The sequence below is a fragment of the Penicillium psychrofluorescens genome, assembly GCF_964197705.1.
Source record: "Penicillium psychrofluorescens genome assembly, chromosome: 4".
Lineage (NCBI taxonomy): Eukaryota > Fungi > Ascomycota > Eurotiomycetes > Eurotiales > Aspergillaceae > Penicillium > Penicillium psychrofluorescens.
In genome coordinates, this window is record NC_133442.1 from 1931377 (window position 1) to 1958501 (window position 27125).

The window sequence follows — 27125 nt, forward strand, 5'->3', positions numbered from 1 at the left end:
CGAGTTTGGACAATTGCACAGCCCGTCTATTAGACAAATGAGAAACATGGCGCTTGGCTGGACAGCATGTCATTATTCATACCTAATAGACTTCTTAGAAGACAGGATATTCACTGGCTGTAGAGCAACAAGGTCGTTTACCACATTTCCGCGCCTCGGTGTGAGCAAAAGGCATTAAGCGAGTGTACGAGTGCTATAGGTATATGCCCCTTTCCCGAAGCCGGCGAATCAAGAATTCATTTGCTACTCTGTTGTAAGGCTTCTTAGACATCGTGCTCCTAACTACCAAGGACGTTCTTCCTCTTTCATGTTTATTGAATCGTCTCCTCTAGGACATTTGCAACCTATTCACAGGATCTCTTCCTTGGCGCTCCGAGGCGGTGATGCTACAGAGAGAACAGAAACAGCCGCCGGGGCTCACTCACCATGGAGCAGATGATGCACACGGCAAAAAGAGACAGAAGACGAAAAAGACAACAGTTACGGAAATAATGCAGCACCCAAGCAACGCACAAAGCTAAATATACATGCATGGAAAGGAAACGGACCCGCCATCAAACAGCTCCCGGACCCGGGCCCTTGTGGTTCGATTGGTCGAGCAAGAGCGTGGGCTTGATAAAGTCCTCGTCGATTTGGCGGAACCACGCGGCGTGGTCGCCGCTTGCGCCGCCGGAGAACAAGTCTCGGAGGGCTTCTCGGGCGCTCAGGGCTGGCTGGCGCGAGGGCGAGACGCTGGTAGGGGTGGCGGCGTTGTGGGGGGAGGGAAGGTGTGAGGGCTGGCTAGCCTGCGAGGCTGAGCGGCGCATGCGTGATGAAGTCGGCGCCGCGTGGGCAGCCGGCGGGAGGTCGTCGTCGGAGATGCCCTCGAGGTCGAGGTCGAACTCGTCCGGATGGGTGGGCTGACCGTTCTTCTTGCCGGTTGGGGGCAGGCCGAATTCGTCGTCGCTGGCGCTGCCAGAGCTGGGTCCGACATTCCCGTTATTGAGCAGGGTTGCAGTAGAGGAGTGATCGCGCCGAGCCTGTGCGTCCTTGGGGCTGTAGGCTGTCGAGTACATGCGCGTGTGGGTGTGAGGTGGGCTCGGACGGCGGTTGTTCCCGCTCGAGTAGCTGTGTGCTCGATCGCCCAGGTCGGTGCGTGGTGCACCACCGACGCCGTCGAGAGGAATGTTTGCCTCTCCATACCGCGGTGTATAGCCGATACCGGTGTCAGACCGCTTATAGTAGGTACCACCGTTGGTGACCTCGATATCGAACTCATCGTCTGAATCAAGCTCCTCGACAACACCAGTCCGAATACCCATGATCTCCAGCATGCGAGCCGTGGTGCCTCCAAAGACAATGACAGTGAGCACCACGACAACGAGAACGGTGGCCCGTAGTGACGCCGCGTTGACACCGGAGAGACCCGCGGCAAGCGCAACGCCGACAGCACCGCGCAGACCAGCCCAGAAAAGCATTGCCTGGTAGGCGAAGGGCAGCTCATCCGCAACCTCCACTCCACGGCGCCGCGCACGGTACCGGAGGAACCAATTAATCGCCTTCGAGAGCGGGAAAACGGCGAGGTAGCGTGCGAGACAGATGCCGAAGACCGCCACAAGGATAAACAGCGGGTTGAACTGAAGGTTGGGCTCGACGAACAAATCCAGGCCGAGATAAATAAAGATGAAATTCTCCGACAGCTGCGCCATCACTTGAAACAGGTATTTGGTGGACAACTGTGTGCGTCGCGACATGTTGTAGTAAGCGTAATGCTTGAGGGTAATTCCGCAGAAAAGGAGCGAGACAATGCCTAAGTCAATGAGTTAGTCTCCCCTCACATCGTCCCAAAAAAAAAGACGTTGGCACCTACCAGAGAGATATATGCCATTGGAGAAAAAGTAGCTGGCATATGCAACAAGAACCACGAGACAGCTCTCGATCTTCGGCATCCGACGCACCAACGTATACTTAAGTCCCAGCGCGGTCACGATACCCGTAATGATACCGATGACCATACTACCAAAGAAAACGAGCAAGAAGAGCCCGATAGCCTCAAACAAGTTGAGGATGGTCAGCGAGCCAGCCTCGCTGTCCGCATACTTCTGCGCGGTCTCAAACAAGACGATAGCAACGGCATCGTTCAAGATCGATTCGCCAAAGATAATCGTGTACAGCTTCGGCTCGACTTTGTACAGGTTGAAGATGGCCAGGATGGTGACTGGGTCGGTAGCGGAGAGCGTGGCGCCCACGGAGATAGCCTCCACGAAGGAGATGTTGAGCCCTTCCAGCGGGATTCGCGTCCACAGGTACAGAACCAGGCCGAGCACGATGGCCGAAATGAAGGTGCCCGCGAATGCGAAAGTGAGGATTGTGCCGATGTGGCGGAAGAAGTTGGCTTGGTGTAACTCGTAGCCTGAGGCGAGGATGATGGGAGGAAGGAGGAGGTTGAAGAAGAATTGGTAGTCGAAGGCGACACTGTCTTGGAGGTTCGATTTGGGGGTTAACCGGATGATCAGCCCGACGAACATCCCTGGACCTCGTTAGCACACGTCTGCCCAGACCCTTCTTTGGGGAATTATGGCCATACCCGCAAAAATCGATAGGACCGTCTCGTGCACAGCCTGGATCTTCCTCTGCTGCAGGATGTAGCTCGTGAACAGGGCGAAGATCAACAGCATGATCATGATAAACAGCGCCCAGGAGCTGGTCATCTCCTTTGCGCCCGCCTCGGGAGTATCTGCAGGGTGCCAACACGGGTCAGATTGAACGGCATCTCGAGAAAGTGGATGTGGTTGCATGCGTACCATCGGGGTCGGAGTCGGAGTCCTGTGCTCGCCCTGTGGATTCGAAAGAAAGGTTAGCACAAAGGTCTCCAAACACACCCCTCCAGGGAGAAAACGTACGAAGCAGGAAGTGGACGGCATCGCCCATCAGTTGGGTGGCCATGTTGAGCCAACAACCCCTGCGGACCCGAGCAGCGCGGATGATATCCTGGTAGTTTGCTCGCGCAGCAAGTCTAAAGCGGCCAGGACCAGATGCGCATAATCCACAAGTATGGGTTGTAGGCGGATACCCGGGAATTGCGTCAGGAGCACAGATGGGAAAGTCCAGAAGGTCGATGTTGCGCGTTACGATGTGCCTTGGGGGTTGAAACGCTGGAGGGACAGTTCGCCTGGAAGTGAGTGAGTATGGTCAGGGAGATACAGTACGGGGATTATTGGGAGACTGTGGTGCAAAATTACTGTTATACGGGGTACGTGTCCTGGTAATACCGTATGTGTGACACGTGGTCCACCAAAAGTGCCAAGAAACGGCAGACGCGGCGGATTGGAGGGTTTGTTCCATATTGGGAAGTATGTCTCGTTAACTAACAAGTATGCCTCTGGACTGTTCTATCTTGGAATTTTACCGGCCCGGCCCTTCAGCCAGCCGCTTCGTCAACCACGCCGCCACCAGGGCAGCACAGCCTGCAAACCGGAGCACCCATCCCACGCTATCATCCCACGGCTCGCCGCGCGGTTTCTGCGCGGCCTTGAAAACAGCGCTGCAGACCAAACTCGACAGAATCTGGGGGAAAGAAATAGCCACATTGTGCAGTCCAAGAATAATCCCTGCCTGAGCGAGATTCTCCTCGTCCGGTAGTGGTTGTCCGTTCTCGACATCCTCGCGGGGGCGGCTCTCGCTCTCCTCTTCATCGGCATCATCTTCGGTGTTTGCTGGTGCATATCCAGCAGTAGCAGCAGAAGAAGAAGAAGTGTGAGGGTGGCGCACTTCTCCAACGCCTTCGGACAATGCTGTCTGGCGACGGCGTAACCGCCGATCAACATCAATGCGAGACACCTCTGCCGAGATCAACGCGAAAGGCGCCCACAGGGCGACGGCCCAGCAGATACCGACGAAGCCGACGACGACCGTTCCAGCTTGGTAGGAGTAGATGAACACCGTGCTGAATGTGCAGACTGCGAAAAGGACGTGGGAGAGGAGCCATGTTCGGCGGAGGGTCAAGCCTGGGATCTGTAGCCGCGAGAGCCAGGTTGGTTTCTTGTCTGCGAGTGGGTACTTGTCTCCTGGTTCGTTGAGCAGTGGCTCGGATGCTGTGCCTGTCGGCATGGCGGAAAATGATAGCCGGCGAGGAATGTCGGGTTCTTCTTCTTCTTCCAAGTTGTTGCTCCAACTATCCGGTTCTTGCGATGTTGTGGGCCCTGCTTGGCCAGCGTAGGTTGGAACGACAAATAGCGGAAGAAGCATATTGGCCGCGAAGGATATGATCGCTTCAACAAGAAGCGCAAATGTCCCAATTCGCGTCGCTTCCTGCCAAGCACGATCGATCTGATCCTTGGAAAAATCCGGATTCTCCTCGAAGATCGGATTGACATATAGCTGGCCAATGTAGGTAGTCGAGTAGAACAAAAACGGGAACCAGCCTACCCAGGCAGCCACCTGGACCTCGCAGACGCGGGCGATCTGCGGCGGAAGGTTCTTGATCGATTTAAAGGTCTGTCGAAAAAAAGAAACAAGCCCGAGTTTATCGGAAGGAGGCGGGCCTTCGAGGCGAGGATCGCGCTCTTGGATGTAGAAACAGCTGACGGCCAATGAAATCAGGAGAGAGAACGACGCAATCGAACAGAGAACCTGGAACTGGGTACCGCCGAGAAAAGGGACGTATCTGGGCAGATCGATATATCCAAAAATAAAGCCCAAGATGTTGCCCACGCCCGTGACCCGACTAGCCCACGCGTTAGCCAATTCCTGCTGGTGCGCAGGGCAGTTGTCGACAATGAAGGCGCGGATGCCCGCTTGCACTGAATGAAATCATCAGCGTCCCCGCACCATAGACGTAGAATAAGGTGACATACCTGTATTAATAGCAAAATCAAGACAATACATAAGAACCGTCGCCGCAATAATAACAACCACCTTCAACCCCTCGGACGCCGGGTCAACACCAAAAATAGACAAAACCCCGCCAACCAGCTCCTGGACCCAGGCCAGAGCCAATAGAGAGATCACAGTGGCCACACTGCCGACCAGCATAAACGGCTTCCTCTTACCCCATGAGATGCGGCAATTGTCACTCCGGATGCCGATGTATGGCTGGACCAAAGTGCCTGTCAAAGGGCCGGCGATCCATACAAAGGCGAGGAGTGACTTGCTCATTCCCAGAGAGAGGAGGTATGGCTGGTTAATTGTATTTAGTACAGATAGGGACTGACTGGGATCGGTTAATGACTTACCGAGCCGTGAGATAGTTCCACGGACCAGACGATTTGGAGACTGTCCTCAGGTTAGCTTTCAGAATACCGTAAATACTAATCATGTAGATAAATATAAATTTACCCTCCGATCGATAGAGTGAGTATAAATAGATACCACCAGCTCTTGGACGACTCGTCAACATCGTCCACGCCGCGCCCCGCGGGCGCCATGTCGGCGGCGTCCGCGACGTAACCTGCAGCCATGAGAGGGGGTCTCTCGCCTGGGAGATGTCCTCCTGGCAGGCTCACTGAATTAAATCAAAGAGAGAGAGATTCCGATATTTGCAGATGGCAAGCAAGGCTGATGAGGTGATATGGAACTAGGGGAACGACGTCAGCTGCCATGGCACGTGATCGGACCCCAACATTCTAATGTAGTGAAGATGTGCAACTTGAAGTTTTATCCAATTCAGTTCGTTACATAGATCTGTCTATAATATAGTGCGAGTCGCACGGCCGGCCTTCCCACACTCCAATGGACAATACCGGACGATCCACCAGAAGCGTTCCTACACCCAGAAAAGTCCCGTACCCGCCAGGCGTATTCTGACCACCGCAGATCAGACAACATGTTCGAGAACCGAAAAAAAAACACGAGGGAAAAAATGCGAGAATGGCAGCAAAAAAGGCTGCAGGAGAATCATCAAAGGAAATGCCGACCAGGATGGTCGAAGGTGGTCAGATAAGAAGGAACAGGAGGCAAACATTACAACACCGCACCGTAAGCGCCAAGGGAGGCCAAAGGGCATCAGAAGCAGAAGGCGGGGAAGCTTTCGCTGACAAAAGGGATGTGCTAGATCAATGGATTACACGAATCAAACTCACAGCCGCTGCTGGAGCAGTTGAGGCGCTATCATGTGCGGAGCAACGACGGTCTGCATGGCCGATGGCATGCTCATGGACCCGGGGATCGGTGCCATATGTGGCACGTGGATCATATCCTGCGCATGCGCCGGCGGCGACATATCGTCTTCTGGGGAGCCGTAGTCGTGGGCGTCATTCTCCAGATCATCCTCGTGGGTGAACGGGGCCTGGCCATCTTGTTGAGCCTCATGGATGCGTCGATGTCTGAGAGAACTAGTCAGTAAGAGAAGAGATAGGGCTGTCCGAAGGTAATGCTTACTGTGCAAGATTATCAGAGCGCGAGAAGGCCTTGCTGCAGTAAGGGCAGGGGTACGGTCGTTCTTGGGTGTGAGTTCGCACGTGTCTAGGCGCCCGGGTTAGTCGGCGGCTATCGAAAGATTTCATCACACGGATATGCAACGCAGATCCGCCCCACCAGGACGGGAACACAATTCAAAAATAGAGCAGAGAGCTTACCGTTTAAGATGCTCCAACCGCTTGAAGAGACGCCCACATGACGGAATCGGGCACGAGTGGGATTTCTGCGGATACGGCCCCAACTCCATCATGGTAGCACTCCTTGCGCGACGAGTTGGTCCGGGGCCCGAGCGATCCGCGCGGCTGGTTGTGCTATTTTGGACGGTGTTTTGTAAGGCTGCGCTCGTTGGAAGAGCGGTGAAGTCATCAGGCGGGTTCGACAGGGGCACGCCGTGCTGCTCGGCGCTCTTGTCCTCGACATTCTGCATTGGGGTTCCATGACGCGACATTTCCTGGAGCAAGTCCTTTTGCGGGAGCATGGCACTCGGATACGTGCGTGCAAGATCTTGGTTAACCTCGTCTTCGCCAGAAGGACCGACCGAATTCGAGACAGATCGGCGGAGATCACTGGGCTTGTGCGCAGCATAGGTGACCGGCTGTGAAGGCGGCGTCGCGGACTGAGCCTGGGTCATCGCAGCAGCATGAGCGACTGGGGGAGGGATTGATGATCGTCGTCTCCGCTGCTTGTAAGTCGGGGATCCCTCGACGGCCGAATATACATTGGATGAGAAGGATCGAGGCGCAGAGTATTGACCACCCGACAGATTGGACGGCGGAAGCTGCATCATTCCTTGGTATCCAGTTCCATGGGACATGTCGGGGACAGCCGTGTAAAGACCCGTATCTTCATTGGCAATGTATGCTGGCTCAGCCCCTAGTCCGACCGTGTGCTGCGGAGGAGTTACGGGTTCAAAGGACAATCCACGGTTGCTGTAATCCTCAAACTGAGACGAAACAAAGGACGGGGCCGGGGAGTACTCGTAAAAAGTCGGCATGGAAGAATGACGCTGGTGAATGCGGGCAATGGGCATACCATTACGGTCGTACTGAATGCCATAATCCTGTTCGCGCTTAATGATTCCCTGGACCAGGTTGTTCGAAAGGGGCATCGGTGTGTTGCTGTACATGGCCTGGCTGCCAGAGTCGTCCTGCATCAGAGGAATCGTCGGTGGAGCCATCTGCGGAGGAGGCATTGCGTCAACGGTCCGAACGGGGGAGGTGGGCTGGCCATATGTCGTACTTGCGTGGGCAGCAAATGAGGACGAATTTGCCTGTTGTGCCTTGGTCAATTGCTCGTACAAGGACTGGGACGAGTCGAATTCGAAGGATAAAGCCGGTTCGCTGACGGCAACGGTCGTCGCCTCCTGGTTCATCTTCTCGCGCTTCAGGTCGCGTTCGAGCGCATCCAGAAATAGTCGGTCGTGAGGCACGCTATACCAGTAAAACACTTTTTGCTTCTTCTGGGTCCGGATGCAGTTGTTCTTGTACATAAAATCCAGGAACGCGCTCTTGGGCTCCTCCAGGGTCGCATCAGTGCCGGCCTTGAGATTTCGCAGATCCGAGAAAATGCCTTCCTCAAACTTCTTCGAGTTCTTCACGGGGCGGCCAAAAGCCTGGAATCGAAAGGCGAGACATCGGACGATGTCGGTGCCGGACATGTGAAAGAGGTTATTCCAAAGGACACAAGACACGTAGTCGCCCGTGGGGAGGAGGAACCGTCGAATGAGCTGATCGGGTTGCCAGTCGACAGGCGCGGACAAAAGAAAATATTTCACTGCGTCGGGTGTGTGTCAACAAACATGACCCTCGAATGCCAGATCCCGCTTGTGATCGACTTACAGTTGTCAACTTGCTGCAGCGCAACTTGCGCGTCCTGCGGCAGACTCTGCTGTGCCTCGGTCGATAGCATGAACGTCTCCGGTTTCTGAGGAGGCGCCATAGGGGCGCCCGGTTGGGAATACATGGCTACACCACGCGCACTGTAAAAACCATCAGCGCCCGACCGGGAGAAGACAGTCTGATAACGCAGGCGCAAACAAAGGGCGGTGTTCCAGATGGGACACGGCTGGACAAAAGACTGGTCCCTTCCGTTCTTTGTTGACTCCTTTGTTGTGAGACATGCATGACGGATTCAGTTTCCGACTCACCTTCCAAATGATTCGACTCGCGGTGTCGGATCAGAGGTGCGCGAATGGCCGCGATAAATATGCGACAGAGGGTCGTTAAGGTAATTTCGGAAGGATGGGTTGGATGGAGACGCGAAACGTCAAGAGGGCCAGCCTCAGGTGAGCGTCGAAAGGGAGAAAAAAAAAACAAAGAAAAAAGAAAGAAGGATCAGAGAATGAAACAGGACCAGCCAAGTTGCAAGTCTCTGAGGGAAGGAGATGGTTCGCGCACAGCGGAAGCAAGAAACGAAGGTGAAGATGGGTGGAATGAAGAACTGACGATCCGAAGAGAGGAGAGAAGGAGAAAAATGGCCGGCCTGACTGAGGGACGGAGAGCGAAGCGCTGGGATGGTGTTGTGACGGTGTGAGACAGGATTACACCCTCACAAACGAGGTAATATACACGTATGGTCGAGTTTATGACCGTATTGTGGTACTGTTACCAGACCCGCAGCGGGTGTGCCTGTTGAGCCAGTGGGTTTGGGGGCGACGAGGACTCGGTATCTACTGACTGGTTTGCCTCTGTTCTCTCTTCACCCCCCGTTCCTTGCAGTCCTCCGTCTAGGATCTGCACTCGCACATCACACATCCTCTTTCCCCCCTCCTCCTAGCACTGGTGACCGGACTGCAGACGGTCCGTGCGAGGGACCAGTCCTACTCGACGAGGCTTCTTCCGTGGTGGGGCCAAGAGGGACCCGCCAGGTAAAACTGGCGCTGGGAACCTGAAGCACCCGCTGGGTGTGTTTCACGGGTTCAGTGGGCGCTTACTCGCAGCCACTGAAACCGAGTCCTACTGGTGTCCCACTCGGCCTCGATTTTATCTACACTATTGGTCTCCGGCTGGGCTTGTTGCTTTTCCCGAGAGATCATCCTGCGGGACGCATCAGATGGGACTCGTCTCCCCAGCCTTGCCTGCACGGTGACCCGTCGATCCATTATGTGATGTATTCGTCGGAGGAATAAGGTGACACCCACGAGCGACCGATTCAACGGCCCACCAGCCAATATGTCATATATAGAGATCAGCGGCGTCCAGACCAGGACCGACCGTCCCGACGGCTACAATCCCATGGTAGAAAGACGGACACACAAAGGAAAACCGAAAAGCTTGGCACCACGAACATTGGGATTGGGTTAGTAAGACGAATTGCCCATGAAGAACCAATTATGATCGCGAAAGGGGGGGGGCTTGTCTCTCCCTGGGTCTCGGGAGAGCGGGTGTCTCATGGGTTGAAAGAACGCTCGACTGAACTGGGGGGCTGGTTCCTATCCCGCTCAAGAACAGGTTTCACCTCACCACCAGTTGATTCGGGTCAACTCTCCCCGCAGAATGATAGACTCTTGATGGAGGTTTCAACGGTGCGACAACGGCGGCGGCCCCCTGGAAATCTCAGTTGTGCAGACCACGAGAAGGTCAAGGTTCGTTTGATCGTCCACCCTGAAACGATCTAGAAGCTCTGGTAGGTAGTCTAGGCCGCACGGGAAGACAAACCGTTTAACAGCCCCTGATGCCGACTGGGATACTCCTCTTCTGTGGCAGACCCCAATCGGAAAAGATCGATCGTCTCGAACGGAGTCCGGCCGCTGATGTCCCACTGATGGTCAATAATGGGGCCAGATCTTCTTGTGCACGGTAGAATACATAAAGTGCGCGGGAAGGAGGGCACTGGGACCCAAACACGTTCGGCCTTGCAGACAAAACGCAAAAACGTGGTCAGGGGGTGGCAGGGTAAAACTATCGGCCGCGAGACATTCTTAACCCAAATCTGGAAATCTCCGACTGGTCTCGTGTTGCTCTGTGCATTATTCCATGTCCCACAGGGCTCCTGCGTAATTCTCCGCTTGGCCGAGCTTTGGTGATCGCAGCCGAGATGGAGCACTAGTCATAACTCGAAACGGTTCGGCTGATTTCTCTTCACAATCCGTCGGTACTATGCATCAATTGTATATCGCCGTTATGTCATGAGGGAGTTAGGTCCGGCTCTAGTATCCAATTTGGCCCTAGCTGCAGTGCGCCCTCTAGACGACGGTACATTGTTCGGCAATAACTAACCGAATGCGGCTTCTTTTGACTAATATGTCTGTCGTGCCAGTTCTACACGGATTCGTACTTGCTATATCAAGCAGCAGAAAAAAAGATAAACCACTTGGGGGTAACCGGTGGGTTCAGATTTATATGCGGATAGTAGATGTATGTACACAGTCAATTATCAAACAGAGTCGACGCTCTTCCTCCTCTTCTCGACCATAGCCTCCTTCATGAACGGACTTCGCGCTCGGATCTGTCTTCCCCAGAGGAGCACCATAATCGGCGCAAAGGACAAGGCCAGGGAGATAAATGCCAGCACAGTGCTAGCCCACTGAAACCCAAGATGCGAGTACATGCTCGCGGCGGCGAGCGGCAGGAAAGCCGAGAAGGTGTTCTCGCCCGTTGCGACGATGCCAATCACGCTGGCGGCGTACTTGGCATAGGCATCAACCAAATAGTCCGAGATGCCCGTCACAACAATCACGCTGCCGGCTCCCACCATTGCAAGACCGATGGCTGGGGCGATCCACGGGAGATGCGGGTAGGATGTCCAGGCGTAGGTGAACATGCCTCCAGAGATCCCAACCATACCCCCCACAATCGCAAGGTACAGCCTTGCCTCTGGGATAGGAGTCCCGGGGACTTCGGTATTGCGGGAAGCCGAGCTGAAGTACAACCGGCCTGAAAACAGAGTCCCTGCCCATCCTATGCATTCCCCGATCACGATGGCCGATTGGACGTATCCCGCCTGCACGGCGGTCCAGCCGTACAACCCCGAAAACACCTGCTCGACGGACTGCGTGAACAGGTAGAGCGTGCCCACGGTAAAAGCGGACCATAACGTCGACACAAAGACCACAGACTCGGTGCAGAACAAGAAGAGTGGCCGCGCTGCGCTGCGGCCTACGATCCGTAGCATCGACTTGCCTTGGCTATCGATCTCGTGCTGGGTGTAAACCATCTTTCCCTCCCGCCGTAACGCTTTCGCGCGCTCCCACAGAATAGCAATGCCGCGGCACTCTTTGAAAAGGAAGAAATAAATCGGGAAGAAAGCGCCGTACCAGATCAGCTGGATGTAGCCGATCCACCTCCACGAGAGAAACTGGAAGATAGACGCTCCGACAACGGGTCCGATGCTGCTGCCAGCCAGATAGAAGACGATATACAGGCTGATGGGGACATTGCGCGACTTCTCGCTGTCCCACACATTCCCAATGACCGTGGCGGAGGTATTCGCCAGGATGGCGACGCAGCCGCCGGCGAAAAAGCGCGTCACGATCAAAGTGGCGAAGTTCTGCGCCACGGCTTGCGGGATCACAAAGCAGAGGAAAATGCCATAAGTCAGTAGAAATACTTTGCGCATGCCGAAATCCTCCATGAGTGGCAGCACCAGCAGCGAGAAGCATCCGCCGCCGATGGCCCAGCTGGTCACTGTCCAGTAGGAATTGGGGAAGTTGGCATCGGAGATGTTGAACTCGGTGTTGATGGCGTCGTGTGCGACGGTGATGATGGTGCCATCAATCATTGTGATGAACGTGAGCCAGACTGCTAGGATGGTGACGGTCCATTTCCGGGAGTGCGACCAGTTGTATGGATTGCCCGGGTCGCGAGGTCCGTCCCACGACAGGACGGTTATGTCGGAGCCAGGTTCATGGTCATGTTCTGGAAGAAAATCGTTAACAATGATATCCTGTTCGAAGCGAGTGGCGTGCTATACCTGTTGCCGGATCATCGCGGCCGCTTACATCGCCCCGAGAGAATACCATCAGGTATTGATATTGATCGCTGCAAGAGAGATACCAGCCGTTCCTGATCTCCGATGCTTTGATACTCTGGTGGGGGTAAAGAGAGTGACCTCACGTTTCCGTCGATTTTGAAAATTCCTCCAATATATATATCTGCCTTTGGAAACCATTCGCCACCTCAACACAGCAGAGAAACAGAGACGAATTATAAACAGATAAGAAGATGAAGTAAAGAAGAGAAGAAAAACTCTGCGTACCCATCGCTAGCCCTTCACGACAATACCCCGGCATCGAATCCACTAAATCCTGGTTCTCCAGACAATAACCGCTTTCGGAATAGCGCCACCATGTCCTAACCTCAACAACCAGCACAACGGGGTCCGGATCCCTGTGGAGACCCTCGAGCTAGAACAGTTTCTGGAAATTATGTGAAGAAATTAGCTAAATGATCTCCGATGGCGGCCAGCACGGACTTCTATACAGCGGGATTGGCGTCACCTGAGATGTTGTCGCTTCAGCCTCTTTTCAAGAGATGACTAAGTTTTTTTTGATTGGTTGATTTGAACCGTTTTTGACGAGGCCTGGTTAGCCAGAATTGAGTGGCCCTAGTTACTACTGTAGCAGTATACTATTTAGGTCAAGGAACAGAGAGTATGTAGCGATATCAACATGACCTCAGTTTCAGGTTCAGCCGAGTAAGCTCATATTCTCATTAACTGTCTTTGTCTGCAAATACTGCATGTTCTTAATTTACAATCTGATATCCATTTCCCCGTGCCGTTCCTCGATGAGTCCCAGACCGTCTTACTGGGGAATCTCAAGAACATAGCGGCCGGCGATCTTGCCTTGCTCTGTAGAACATCTGTGTTAGCCTTACGTGTAATATCCAAAGCGCGGCGCAAAGTAATACGTACGCATCAATTCAAAGATCTTGGGCAGGTCCTCCAGTGGCGCAACTTTGAACGGCGCATGGATCAGGCCGCGGGCGAAGAAATCCACGGCCTCGACTCCATCCTGTCGGTTCCCAACATAACTGCCCTTGATATTGATCATCTTCACCACGGTTTCAAAGACGGGAGCCTTGACGAATGCATTGGCCGGCATGCCGATGGCGACGATGGAACCGCGCGAGCGAACGTAATCACATGCCTGCTGGAAAGGCTTCTCCGAGACGGCGAGCAGGAGCACAGCGTGAGCGCCCAGCCCTCCGGGCGTAGCGGCCTTGACGTCTGCGACGATGTCCTTGGTTTTGGTGAAGTCGATGAAGGTCTGGGACAAGTTAGCAATAATTGAAGACGATTATAGCAAGAAAAATAGATACCTCCGCGCCCAGCTTCTCACACATAGCACGCTTCTCATCTCCGCCATCGATGGCAAGAACGCGCAGACCCATCGCCTTCGCATACTGCTGCGCCAGAGATCCGAGTCCGCCACCAGCACCAACGATCGCGACCGTCTGACCGGGACGAGCACCAGACTCCTTGAGACCCTTGTAGACGGTAATACCAGCACAGAGAATCGGCGCAACCGCATCGAGAGGCACCTCCTCGGGCAGCTTGGACACATGCGCAGCCTTGCCAATAGCATACTGCTGGAACGTTCCGTCGACGGTGTAGCCCGACAACTGCTGCTCGGCGCAAAGAGGCTCGTCGGCTGTCTTGCAGAACTCACACGACAGACACGAGCCATTCAGCCACTTGATGCCTGCGTGGTCGCCGACCTCAATGCCCTTGGCCAGCTCTCCCTTGGCGACCACCACACCGGCGCCTTCGTGGCCGCCCACTAGCGGCATCTTCAACGGCAGCGGCCAGTCGCCGTTCATGGCGTGCAGGTCCGTGTGGCATACGCCGGTGTACTTGATGTTCACGAGGACCTCGTCGGGCCCTGGCTTGGGCACCGGGATCTGCTTGTACACCGGTGGGCCGCCTTTCTTCTCGATCACTTGCGCCCATTGCTTGTCTGGGATGGTGGGAGGCATTTTGGAATGTGGGTGAGGATAAAAGGATGATGGATAGTGGTGGGAAGAAGAGTACGCTACAAGAGAAGGAGAGAGAAGAAGTAAGGTGTGGACGATGAGGGAGTATAAACAAGTTTGTGTAGCAATGCATGATTGCATGACCTGAGCTGATCACACTGTACCTGACCAATGGTCAATTTGGATTTTTCTACCTGCTCCGTTTGCGGGCGTCTTCTACACCTTTGCTGCCAAGCTGCCTCCCATACCAAAGCGCCGCTGTACTATATATACTTGACTCCGATACAGGCAAACAACAGTTCTCGTGGACACGAGAACTGCAAAAACCACGTGAATGTATAGGCTTAGCTGCGACATCCCCATAATAACAAAAGAACAAACAAATAACAAGAAAAAGAGCCGAGATGCAGGAGGACTGTCAGGGTGTCCGTCTCGTTGATGATGACGTAGTCGACTCACCATGGCTGACAAAGCGCTGATGGTTCCATCTGGATGTCTACTATGAAGGATACTGTCTTCATTCTACATTCCTTGGGATAAATAGGACCTTATTTTGGTTGCCAGAAACTGTGGAGTACAAGTAGTTTAGCTTATTCTGACAGTCACAATAAGGGAACGCCGTCATCGATGGTCACTCCAGCTTGGATTACAGTAATAGGAAATGAATAAACAAATCCCACCCACTGGCTACCTAATGATCTCCCAAAGTAGAACTTTAAGGTTGAAGTGGTAGTTGATGGGAAATGATCTTATCTTGGCAAAAAAAAAAAAAAAAAAAAAACAAGAAAGGAAGGGTGTGAGAAACGCAACCGTTGGGATCTAGGGATCATGCGCATCCGGCGGATGGTTGAGTACATAGTTCGTGCTAGTTACGGATGTGGCCGGCCCGATGATAAATAGGGATCAAAAGAGCAGCAGATGACTAGAATCAGAGCCAGACAGCAGACTGAAAATCTAGGACGGCCAGTTATAGCTATTTTGCGCCTCTGATGGGTGCTGGGATTTTCTCCCGGTTGATCTATCACCGGGTGAGACAGATCAAAGCCAAGGGAGCCGGGATCGGACTCGTCCTGTGCAGAAGACCGCGTAAATCAACCATGATAGACTGTGTTTTTGCTCAGAAAATAATATTGAAACATGAAAAAAAAAAGAAAACAGAAGAATAAACAGTTTCTAAATATGCCGGAATGCCCCCATTGCTCGATTGGGCGCATCTCGCTGAAGGTGTTTGTATGCATTTTTCCAGAGTGAGCCAATAACCCAAGAAATTTCACACTGTCAATAAACAGAGGAATTAGAAGTAGCTAGAATAGTCATGCATCCTGAAATCCTCCATCTATCCTCCTCTATTCTGGTCTGAGTGAACGAGTGGGTGCTCTCCCATACCCTCTCAGCTCAGACACGATCAACGAACGCAAAACGCCTCGACCCAAAAAACTCCCCTTTCCTTCCTACCGGCCCTCCCTCGTCCCCGGCCACTCATTCCTTTTTCCATCTTCGCATCTTTTCATCATCCACCATCGGGGTCCCCGACTATCCCCCTAATACCGCCATCCCCGGCACCCTCCTCCCTCCCTCCGTCGCTCGCTCGATCGTCGACAGCCGCGCATTCTCTTCCACGCCGCGCTGCTCTCCTGCATCTTCCCACCACCAAACGAACCCATCCCTCCATCCGGTATTTTTATCCCGTCTGCTCCTTCTTCCTTCTTCTCCCATCCTCTTCCACGCCCACCTCCATTCTCCCATCCTTGCAATCCCATCTCATCCCACTGACGTCGCGTCACGCTAGATCTTCACTCGCCCCCCCTTGAGACCAGTCCATGGGTGCCACCCACGGTGTTTGATTTCCTCCTCTCCCATCCCCCGCCACGAGTGACTTATCTCTGCCGCGCTCGTCCGCCAACGGGGACGCGGTCACCATGACGGGCGCTCCGCCATACAACCCTCAGTCCTCGCCGAGCCAACAGCAACGGTTCCCGGCGTACAGCTCTCCAAGCAAGAACCACCCGTACTATCCCAGCAATGAGCAGCAACAGCCGCCGTCGCAACAGCAGCAGCAACAATATCCGCAGCACCCGCCCCAGACGCCTCCTGGATACGGGCCATCGTCCATCGCGCGAAGCCCTCGCTTTTCGCAAGCGTCTCCGCCGATGCCGGGTTCGCTGCCCACGCCCTTGAATGGAAGCGCGCCGCCTCACCCTGCCCATCCGGAGCCCTCTTCATCCCAATACCAGAGCCATTCGACCAGTGGCACTCCTCAGTTGCCGCTTCCGAGGCCCTTCTCGGGGTCTGTGCTTCCGGGCAATGGAGCATCGCCTTACGGTCCTCCGACGCCTCATGGCCACCCGCCGAGCGGCTTGGATACACACTCGCAATCTCCCTCGCGGGAACCGGAATCGCCATATCGCATGAGAGGCAATGGCGCCGGATATGGATCCTCTATGATGCGAGAGGCACGACCCGCATCTCCCCAAGAGACAGTACGTGACAGAATCATCTGCCAAAAAAAAGCTTTTCTGACCATCTTTCTCCCCATTCAGAAGCCAGCGCGCGCTGCCGACCCGATGTCCTTCGCCAGCATCCTTTCTGGGCCAACGGATGATCAGTCCTCGAAAAAGCCCTCTCCTTCTTCGGCTCCGTCTGCCGCGCCTGCGCCGCCTGCAGCTTCCTACGATCAACACCCGCAACACCACGACGCTCGTGGAGCTATGTTCCCCAAGTTGGACTATCGTCAACCTCATGATTTGGACCGTCGCATGGATGCGCCGTCGGGCCCCAACGGCTTTGCGGGCCCCGACCCTATTCGGAATGATATCCCATCGAACAATCTACCCCAGCGAAAGCCCTTCCCACCGGGTGTGGACTTGGAGCAGATTAACCGGGCTATGCATGAGATTGATCAGACCGATAAAAGTGACGTGGAAGGCGCTGGATTTGAAGCGGACCGTGAACGTTACCAGGAAAAGTGCCAAAAACGGACTCTGGATAGCAGCCGTGCAGAGCACGTTCGCCGCAAGGTTTGTCATTTGCTTTTTTCCCCCTCGAGTGAACGATTACTAAATACTCACCAGCGTCGCCGCAACAATTTCCTGATCGAGTTGGGTCGATCCTTTGAGAGACAGGCAATCTTGGGATCAGAGCGTTTCCGTGGCCTCAATGAGTCGTCCGTCATGGCCGAGGTGCAGCAGAAGGAGGTCCAGGACGAGAAGGAGCGGAAGAAGGATATGCAACGGAAGCGTCGCCGAGAGAACACGGTGCGTGTGGAGATGCAGAAGAAGTTGGAGGCCGAACGCAAGGCAAACAAGACGCAAGACTCCACGGAGAAGGCCAAGTACCTACGTGAAGCCGAACGTGCCCAGAAGAAGATCCGGTCAACCAAGCGTGCTCTGGAGGGAGGCAATGCCCAGGATGAACTTGGGGAGGTCACGCCATTGGCCCCGAACCTTGAGGGCGGCATGACTACCCAATTCCAGATTGGTGGTCGCTCTCCATCGCGCCGCAAGACCGGCGGACGCGCGGGTCCCGTCACGCGCCCGAAGAAGTCCAAGGAGCAGAAGCAAGCGGAGAAGGACGCTGCAGAAGCTGCTTGGTGGGGTATGGACGATGACTACTACTACTACGACGAGGAACCGCAAGAATCGCGAAGAGGCCGCGGGAGGCTTGACAGACCAATGTCGCCGCTGGAGTATGACAGCAAGAGCTACAACCAGGTATACGAGCAAATCTGGCGCGATATTGCTCGCAAGGATATCCCCAAGGTGTACCGCATCAAGACCATATCTCATACGACTCGCCAAGAGAATTTGCGCAAGACGGCTCAGCTGGCCAGCAAGCAGTCTCGGAAGTGGCAGGAACGCACCAACAAGAGCACCAAGGACACTCAGGCTCGTGCCAAGCGGACCATGCGTGAGATGATGTCTTTCTGGAAGCGCAACGAGCGTGAGGAGCGTGACCTGCGCCGCCTGGCAGAGAAACAAGAACTGGAGTCGGCCAAGAAAGCCGAGGCAGAGCGTGAAGCCAACCGACAGAAACGGAAGCTCAACTTCCTCATCTCCCAGACTGAGCTGTACTCTCACTTTATCGGCCGAAAGGTCAAGACTGCGGAGGCAGAAATGACTGGAGATGCAGCCACCGCCGGCACGAACGAGACGATCCAATCGGGCAAGCCGCAGGCACACCAGATTGATCTCCCTGATAGTGTGGCAAATCCCAACGCCAAGGTCACCAACTTCGAGGACTTGGACTTTGATGCCGAAGATGAATCAGTCTTGCAGCAGGCGGCTATGGCCAACGCACAGAACGCCGTGCAGCAGGCACAGGACCGTGCTCGTGCTTTCAACCAGGAACAAGGCCAGGACCAAATGGCTGCTTTCGATGATGGGGAGATGAACTTCCAGAACCCCACCAGTCTGGGTGACATCGAGATCTCACAGCCCAGCATGCTGAACGCCAAGCTGAAGGAATACCAGTTGAAGGGTCTCAACTGGCTTGTCAACTTGTACGAGCAAGGTATTAACGGTATCCTGGCAGACGAGATGGGTCTGGGTAAAACCATCCAGTCCATCTCCGTCATGGCCTATCTGGCCGAGTTTCACAACATCTGGGGTCCGTTCTTGGTCATTGCACCCGCTTCCACTCTGCACAACTGGCAACAGGAAATCACCAGGTTCGTCCCGGATATCAAGGTCCTGCCGTATTGGGGCAATGCCAAGGATCGCAAGATTCTTCGCAAGTTCTGGGATCGCAAGCACATCACCTATAACCGCGAGTCCGAATTTCACGTCCTGGTCACCTCTTATCAACTTGTCGTTCTCGACGCGCAGTACTTCCAGAAGGTCAAGTGGCAGTACATGATTCTCGATGAGGCTCAGGCTATCAAGTCTTCTCAGAGTTCTCGGTGGAAGAATCTGTTGCAGTTCCATTGCCGTAACCGTCTTCTGTTGACCGGTACACCCATCCAAAACAACATGCAGGAACTGTGGGCTTTGCTGCATTTCATCATGCCGACCCTGTTTGATTCCCACGACGAGTTCAGTGAATGGTTCTCTAAGGACATTGAGTCCCACGCTCAGAGTAACACCAAGCTCAATGAGGATCAATTGCGCCGTCTTCATATGATTCTGAAGCCTTTTATGCTGCGCCGTGTCAAGAAACACGTCCAGCAAGAACTCGGTGACAAGGTGGAGAAGGATGTTTTCTGTGATCTGACTTACCGCCAACGTGCTCTTTACGCGAACCTGCGGAACCGCGTCAGCATTATCGACCTCATCGAGAAGGCGGCCGTCGGTGACGATACCGATAGCACGACGTTGATGAACCTGGTCATGCAATTCCGCAAGGTTTGCAACCATCCCGACCTGTTCGAACGTGCGGAGACCAAGTCCCCCTACTCAGTCGGCTACTTTGCGGAAACCGCCTCGTTCCTCCGCGAAGGCTACTTTGTTGATGTACGTTACTCGACCAGAAATGTCATTGAGTATGATCTGCCACGACTCCTGTGCAGCTCCGATGGACGCCTGGATGTTCCTGGCCCGAACAACGCCCACGCTGGCTTCCGGGGCAAATACCTTTCTCACTTGATGAACATCTGGACGCCGGAGAACATCCAACAAAGTGCTCGGAACAACGGTGCCTTTTCGTTCCTGCGGTTCGTTGACACCTCCGCTGGGGAAGCCAGCGAGATGGCCCACCTGGGCGTTTTTGAGCGTGCAACCCGCCGGCGTGGCCTTCCCAACCGCTTTTCGCGCCTAAATGCGGTCTATGAAGACGATGAAAAGACCGTTGCACCTCACTCGATGCTGAACATCGTCGACCGTAATGATCGCCAGGCCCTTCAAGACCTTGCCACAGAGGGTCGAATGCGGGACCTGATGACTGTGTCGCGGTCGTCTTTTGAACGACAAGGCCTCGGCTTGATCGAGCCATGTGCTTCTCCAGCCGCCTCCGCGCCCCCGATCACTATCTCCTGCCGGAACCAAGCTTCGTTGCGGGAAACTGCCGACACCCTCTTCAACGCACCTGTTCAGGAAGCGCTCTTTGGCAGTCCTGGTAGACAAGCCGAAGAGTTGATTCTCTCCAACAAGCTCGATCCCGTGCCCTACTCGCTGCCACCCATTCTTCCTCCGCCACTCTCGTCGAAGGGACGTTACACTCATATCGAAGTGCCTTCCATGCGACGGTTCGTGACAGACTCGGGCAAACTGGCCAAATTGGACGAACTGCTGGGACAGCTCAAGGCGGGCGGGCATCGTGTCCTACTCTACTTCCAGATGACACGCATGATCGACTTGATGGAGGAGTACCTGACTTACCGGAACTACAAGTATTGCCGCCTCGACGGCAGCACGAAGCTAGAGGATCGTCGCGACACCGTGGCGGACTTCCAGTCACAGCCAGAAATCTTTGTGTTCTTATTGTCCACACGTGCCGGTGGTCTTGGTATCAATTTGACTGCGGCCGACACGGTCATCTTCTACGACTCTGACTGGAACCCGACCATCGACTCCCAGGCCATGGACCGCGCTCACCGTCTCGGTCAGACCCGGCAAGTTACGGTATACCGTCTCATCACTCGCGGCACCATCGAAGAGCGGATTCGCAAACGTGCTTTGCAGAAGGAAGAGGTGCAACGAGTTGTCATTAGTGGTGGTGCCGCCGGCGGTGTTGACTTCAACACCCGGAACCGCGAGAACCGCACCAAGGATATTGCCATGTGGCTCGCGGATGATGACGAGGCCGAGCTCATCGAGCAGAAGGAGAAGGAGGCGCTCGAACGGGGCGAGAATGCTGCTGCTAAGGGCGGGAAAAAGGCCGCCCAGAAACGGAAGCGAGACCTTACGCTGGACGACATGTATCATGAAGGTAAGCTTGCTTGTGGATATTTTTGGCCAATACTGATTGACTTGCTTTTACAGGCGAGGGTAACTTTGACGATCAAAGCGCGAAACCGTCGGGAGCCGCCACTCCCTTGTCGGCAGCTGATGGCATCGAGACCCCGTCGTCCGTTCCTGGCGGGAAACGTGGCCGTGGCCCCGGCAAGGGGAAGGGGACATCCAAGCGTGCCAAGACGATGAATGAACGTCTACGCCTCATCGACGGCGATGGCGGACTCGGTTGAATCGAGTGAACCCTTCTTGTGTTTCAACTACTTTGCAGATGGATGACGGCGTTTTGCTTTTTGCGTGTGGCACTTTTCTATATTACCTGTTCTTTGTTTTCTATTCTCTTCTTCTTATTTTCTCACGGGCAGAACATCTGTACTGCTGTGTATTACCATACAATCTTGACTATTTGAGTGGCAGGAAGATTCATATGAAAGGGGCGTGGTTTCGGTTCGTCAGGTTGATGACTGAGGGGGGTGATGCGATGTGCATGCGGGCAAGAAAAAGATGTGTGTTCGGCGATAGATTTGAAACCACTTTCTGGTCATTGTGTTATCCGGTGGCGGTCTTGGGGAGTTCTTGTTTCTTCTTGTTTTTCTTCTATCCTTGCTGCTTCTTCAAAGCAGGGCACAATAAAATCGGGATTTTACTGGACACTGGAATTAAGGCACTTGGTTGAGATGTACCGGCGTTAATATTGTACTACTGCTACGGATCTGTGTCACCGGCCGTATGTGTGATTTGGATATAGATCTGCTCTGCTACTACGTGGCCCTAGAATCTCCTACGTGTGGCATCATGTGCGTGATCACCTGCCGTATCCTCGGCCATTACCTAATCATCTTCCGTCGCTTTCCTTATCGGGCATCATCTTCCGGCACTGCCGACCCGCTCACCAATCACAGAGGGGGAAATGTCAGCCGGACCCTACTGAGTCAGCACCCCCCCGATTTCAGTCTCGATCGATCTGTTTTCTCCTCTTTCCCTACATTATTATCGTTATTGCTTCGCAGTCCTCTAATTCAATTCCACTCCAATCATGGAGTCCCTTCTTCAGCAGTCTCGCTCTATGTGCCCCTTCCTCAAGCGGACCTCGCCCACTGCGCTCCGCACTCTCGCCACGGCTACTCGCCCCAACACCAGCCCCGGTGGCGGAACCATGTCCAACCTCCAGGTCCTGGCTCGCCGCTGCCCGGTGATGAGCAAGGCGCTCGCTGTGCAGAGTTCCCGCATGGGTGGCTCCAAGCGCTTCACCTCGTGCGCGGCCGGAGTCGGTGGCATCAAGCCTTTCTGTCCCGCTGGGAAGAGGGCGCTGCACACGACTGGTGGTCACCCGGCCAGTCTGGCTCCCGGAACCTACGAGAAGAACGAGCGAGGTAGATAATTTTCTGATACAGGTGCTTGCAATCACACTAACCAATCTCTAGCTCGTCCTACTCTGGCCAACACGATTCCCTCGACCTCCGCTGCCACCGAAGCCGCGGTCCGCGGACCAGCTCCTCGTGCGCCGATCAGTCCTCCATTTGATTATAGTGCGTTCTACAACGGCGAATTGGAGAAGAAGCACAAGGACAAATCGTACCGCTACTTCAACAACATCAACCGGCTCGCCAAGGAGTTTCCTCGGGCCCACACGGCCTCCTCTGAGGAGCGCGTGACGGTCTGGTGCTCGAACGACTATCTGGGCATGGGCCGCAATCCGGAGGTGCTGAAGTCGATGCACCAGACGCTCGATACTTACGGGGCCGGCGCTGGTGGCACGCGCAACATCTCCGGCCACAACAAGCATGCTGTGGCGCTGGAGGATACTCTGGCAAAACTACATGGAAAGGAGGCTGCACTCGTGTTTAGTTCATGCTTCGTGGCTAATGATGCCACACTGGCTACCCTGGGCAGCAAGATGCCCGACTGTGTGATCTTGTCTGATAGCCTGAATCACGCCTCAATGATCCAGGGCATTCGTCACTCCGGCACCAAGAAGATGGTCTTCAAACATAACGACATGGAAGATCTGGAGGCTAAGCTGGCTTCTCTGCCGTCGAACCAGCCCAAGATTATTGCCTTTGAATCTGTGTACAGCATGTGTGGATCTATTGCACCCATTGAGAAGATCTGCGATCTTGCCGAGAAGTACGGTGCCATTACCTTCTTGGATGAAGTGCACGCGGTTGGCATGTACGGTCCACACGGGGCCGGAGTGGCCGAGCATCTTGATTATGACGCCTATGCTTCGCAGGACTCTGCCGCGCCGCAGAGCACCAAGGGCACGGTTCAAGATCGGGTTGATATCATCACTGGCACGTTGGGCAAAGCCTACGGCTGTGTCGGCGGGTATATTGCCGGTTCCGCCGCCATGGTGGACACTGTTCGGTCGCTGGCACCGGGATTTATCTTTACGACTTCGCTGCCCCCCGCCACCATGGCTGGCGCCGACACGGCGATCCAGTATCAGGCGGCCAACCCCCGCGATCGGGTTCTGCAGCAGCTGCACACGCGTGCAGTCAAGACGGCTCTGAAAGATCTGGATATCCCCGTTATCCCCAATCCGTCGCACATCGTCCCGCTGCTGGTGGGCGATGCTGAGCTGGCCAAGCGCGCCTCGGACAAACTGCTCGAGGAGCACGGCATCTACGTGCAGGCGATCAACTACCCGACGGTTCCTCGAGGTGAGGAGCGCCTGCGCATTACCCCGACCCCAGGCCACGTCAAGCCGCTGCGCGACCACCTGGTCCAGGCCGTGCAAGCTGTCTGGAATGACCTAGGCATCAAGCGCACTAGCGACTGGAAGAGCCTGGGCGGATTTGTCGGCGTCGGCGTCGAGGGCGCCGAGGATGCTAACCGGCCCGTGTGGGAGGATAAACAACTTGGTCTGGAGCCAAACGAGTCTCTCGAGGCAGCCGTTGCGCGTGAGTTCAGCGCCGCGACGGCCCAGCTCCCTCCGAAGCTGAAGACTGGCACTCCTCTCGGAGCTAGTGCTAGCCCGGCTATTGCCTCTACTCCTGCTGTCGGAGTAGCCGCATAGACGTCTTTTCTTCGGCTGACCGGAAGTTGTTTTAACTTTCGCACCTCTGGGCTTGTTGTGTCTCGCCTTCTGTCCATTCTTTTCACGTATAATAACTCATATGGCGCGGACATGGCTTATGGTCATATGCACCCGCCTCTTTCTTGCAATGCCAATGCAAATGCAAATGTTTTCCCGGAACCTATATGTATGAAGTGATTCATTTGATTTCATCTCATTCTATCTCATGTCTCCTGTCTTCACATTTCTTGTCCATATCCCAATTTTTTTGTCTTTGGCCGGGGCTGGCTGGTTTTAGTCACCCTCGGCTTGAATATGCATTCATCGCGTATGTGTGCATGCTGTTGATTTTGATTTGTGGCCCTTCTGGCTTGTCTTGGGCGAGTTGGATGTGTTGTCAGATGTACTTATTCTACGCTACTTTAAGTGGTCTCTCGTGGGATTTTGGCGGACTGTCGGACTAGCTTGTGAACAGATGACATTGGTTCTTTGGATTTCTTATTTCTCTTAAACATAGGCATTATTTTTGGGGGATATAGGCTCACATAGGCTCGAGCCATAGTATCCTGCTGAGGGATACCCCAATAGTCCCGGCTTAAAGTCTTCCCCAGGAGCCTCGCCATCTAGTTACCGAGTGATGCGTCCTTTCGCGGGGGCAACTCCCATCCCCACACCATCGGACTCTCCACTCGGACTCTCCACCTCCGCAGCAAAAAGCCAAAAAGTCCAGTCCAGTTATATATTCACCCCCGCACTGACAATGGTCCGGGGGGAGCCAACGTATCTACGCAGACCACTCCGTCTCCTGAATAAACATGGAAAAAGACACGTCGATGCACCTTGAAGAGGCTGGGTCGCAGTATGCGACTCCTTTTGTGGAGAACAAGGAGTTGGAGAGAAGGTGCGGTGCCGACCGACTTCTTGCCGTGGATGGAATCATCCAAACAAATGGAACGCAGCTAATGAGCTGTTCTCTAGGATATTGTGGAAAGTGGACGTTCGGCTGATTCCACCGTTGTTCATCATGGTTAGTTTCTTTGCCTTGGGTAGTTTTGTTCGCTCACGTCCATGCTGATGACCATTCTCTGCTAGTATATTCTTAATTGTGGGTGATTCATCGATTTTCAATACTCGGAAAGTCAACTAATAGAAAAACTATGAATAAAGACCTGGACCGAAACAAGTAAGGAGTTCTTGCATTCGGGGGACGATGCGAACAAGGTTGACTCATGGTATCAAAAACAGTATCGGCAACGCCAAAGAAGCCGGCATGGCCAAAGATCTGGGACTCACCTCATCCGATTACTCTTTGGCCGTCTCGATCTTCTTTATCGGATATCTTCTACTTGAGGTGCCGAGCAACATGATTCTCAGCAGGACTCGCCCGAGTCTCTATCTTCCCGCTCTTATGGTTCGTTCGTTCCTTATGGTGTCTCGAGTTCCTGCGCTAACAATACCTGGGAAATTTAGGTTGTTTGGGGTGCCATGGTGTTCGTTTTTCTAGATAACCGATCTCGAATACTTGCTGACATGTTATAGAATCGGCTATGTGGGCGTTAACTCAAAGCGCGGTCTTATCGGTCTTCGGTTCGCGCTGGGGTTGATTGAAGCTGGATATTTTGTGCGTTGTCAAGAAACACAAACAAGAAAGTGTTATAACTGACCGGTGTATCATTAGCCCGGCGTTCTGCTATTCATGAGCAACTGGTACAAGAAAGCCGAGCTGGCTAGGAGATTCTCTATCTTCTATTGTGCGTCGCTCGTGTCGGGTGCCGTTGGTGGCCTTATTGGTAAGTATACACCTAAGAGACTGTTTACTAGTGCTGGCTAATATTTTTCCTTTTCTAGCGGGCTTGATCTTGGAGAAGATGCAAAACCGAGCACCATATCCCGCGTGGAAATGGCTATTCCTCAGTACGATTTGCCACTAACTAACTAACTATTCATTTCATGAAGCTAACACAAATATTATCAGTCGAGGGTATAATTACAATTGGATGCGCCCTTATTTCCATGTAAGTGACCAAACTCCCTCTCACAAACTTCGTGCTGACCCTGACTGGAGATTCGTGCTACCCGACTTCCCTGCTACGACTAAGTGGCTCACACCGGAAGAGCGAGAATATGCCGTTCGACGTCTAGAACAAGATGATAACTCGACTCGTGCGGGAGATATCTCTCACTGGCAGAGCTTTACGTCGGCACTGCGCGATTGGAGGACCTGGCTTTTCTTCTGGGCGCAAACTTTTTGCACCTGTGCTGGTACCATCACATACTTTGTGCCAACTCTGATGGCCGCTTTGAATTATACTGGTCAGAGTGTGCAATATGTACGTTCTTCTGGACTCCTGCTTTTGACCTATGCTGATGCGATGATATTCGACACTGCAGATGACGATTCCGATCTGTAAGAACCAAGATCCTGGGAAGTTTTAGCTTGGAGTATCCTCTGACTTACTATCTTAGATATGGTCGCTTTGGTGATCGTCCTAATTTGCGGCTTCTCTTCGGATTACTTCAATGAACGACCAAAGCACATCATGGCCATGGCCGCCATGTCCACAGTCTCTCTGATAATCGTGGCCACGGTTGATAATGCCAAGGCTCGCTACACATTCCTAGCACTTGGTTTGTTTCCTTGTGGCAAGAATATCTCATGACGAATGACTAATATGTTCCAGGCGCTTCTGGTATATGGTGTTGTAGCCCATTGACACTCAGCTACCTATCCAACACGATCTACCGGCCAGCCGAGAAGCGGGCAGTGGCTATTGGTTTTGTGAAGTACATCCCGTCCCACGCGCCCTTTCACTGCCTTGATACGGTACTGACATTTGTACAAGTGCCTTCGCCAATCTATCATCAGTATACGGAGCATACATCTGGCCTGCAAGTTCGGCGCCGGAATACGTG

The 27125-nt window shown here is 53.9% G+C and overlaps 7 protein-coding genes across 7 annotated transcripts; 3 read left to right on the forward strand and 4 right to left on the reverse strand.

The window, feature by feature from the left end:
* Nucleotides 1-554: 554 nt before the first annotated feature.
* Nucleotides 555-5438, reverse strand: PFLUO_LOCUS6420 (CPA1 (nhx1); the record flags this gene model as incomplete). The annotated part of the gene is made up of 9 exons (XM_073783963.1): nt 555-1789; nt 1850-2509; nt 2567-2716; nt 2784-2816; nt 2883-2995; nt 3389-4781; nt 4836-5157; nt 5214-5253; nt 5350-5438. 9 exons carry the CDS (start codon nt 5436-5438, stop codon nt 555-557), a joined length of 4035 nt encoding a protein of 1344 aa, XP_073640466.1.
* Nucleotides 5439-6055: 617 nt separating this feature from the next.
* PFLUO_LOCUS6421 (uncharacterized protein) lies at nt 6056-8334 on the reverse strand (the record flags this gene model as incomplete). The annotated part of the gene is made up of 4 exons (XM_073783964.1): nt 6056-6302; nt 6358-6441; nt 6555-8169; nt 8235-8334. The coding sequence occupies 4 exons, from the start codon at nt 8332-8334 to the stop codon at nt 6056-6058; spliced, it is 2046 nt and encodes a 681-aa protein (XP_073640467.1).
* A 2436-nt stretch (nt 8335-10770) lies between these two features.
* Nucleotides 10771-12595, reverse strand: PFLUO_LOCUS6422 (uncharacterized protein; the record flags this gene model as incomplete). Its single annotated transcript, XM_073783965.1, has 2 exons — nt 10771-12251; nt 12592-12595. The coding sequence occupies 2 exons, from the start codon at nt 12593-12595 to the stop codon at nt 10771-10773; spliced, it is 1485 nt and encodes a 494-aa protein (XP_073640468.1).
* Nucleotides 12596-13138: 543 nt separating this feature from the next.
* PFLUO_LOCUS6423 (Alcohol dehydrogenase) lies at nt 13139-14312 on the reverse strand (the record flags this gene model as incomplete). Its single annotated transcript, XM_073783967.1, has 3 exons — nt 13139-13185; nt 13249-13603; nt 13656-14312. 3 exons carry the CDS (start codon nt 14310-14312, stop codon nt 13139-13141), a joined length of 1059 nt encoding a protein of 352 aa, XP_073640469.1.
* A 1916-nt stretch (nt 14313-16228) lies between these two features.
* On the forward strand, nt 16229-21426 carry PFLUO_LOCUS6424 (Putative DNA helicase ino80; the record flags this gene model as incomplete). Its single annotated transcript, XM_073783968.1, has 4 exons — nt 16229-16789; nt 16850-17326; nt 17381-21170; nt 21224-21426. The coding sequence occupies 4 exons, from the start codon at nt 16229-16231 to the stop codon at nt 21424-21426; spliced, it is 5031 nt and encodes a 1676-aa protein (XP_073640470.1).
* An 803-nt stretch (nt 21427-22229) lies between these two features.
* On the forward strand, nt 22230-24212 carry PFLUO_LOCUS6425 (uncharacterized protein; the record flags this gene model as incomplete). The annotated part of the gene is made up of 2 exons (XM_073783969.1): nt 22230-22566; nt 22618-24212. The coding sequence occupies 2 exons, from the start codon at nt 22230-22232 to the stop codon at nt 24210-24212; spliced, it is 1932 nt and encodes a 643-aa protein (XP_073640471.1).
* Nucleotides 24213-25482: 1270 nt separating this feature from the next.
* Nucleotides 25483-26872, forward strand: PFLUO_LOCUS6426 (uncharacterized protein; the record flags this gene model as incomplete). Its single annotated transcript, XM_073783970.1, has 9 exons — nt 25483-25623; nt 25683-25702; nt 25752-25833; nt 25891-26002; nt 26061-26126; nt 26188-26227; nt 26278-26542; nt 26604-26619; nt 26679-26872. The coding sequence occupies 9 exons, from the start codon at nt 25483-25485 to the stop codon at nt 26870-26872; spliced, it is 936 nt and encodes a 311-aa protein (XP_073640472.1).
* Nucleotides 26873-27125: the final 253 nt, after the last annotated feature.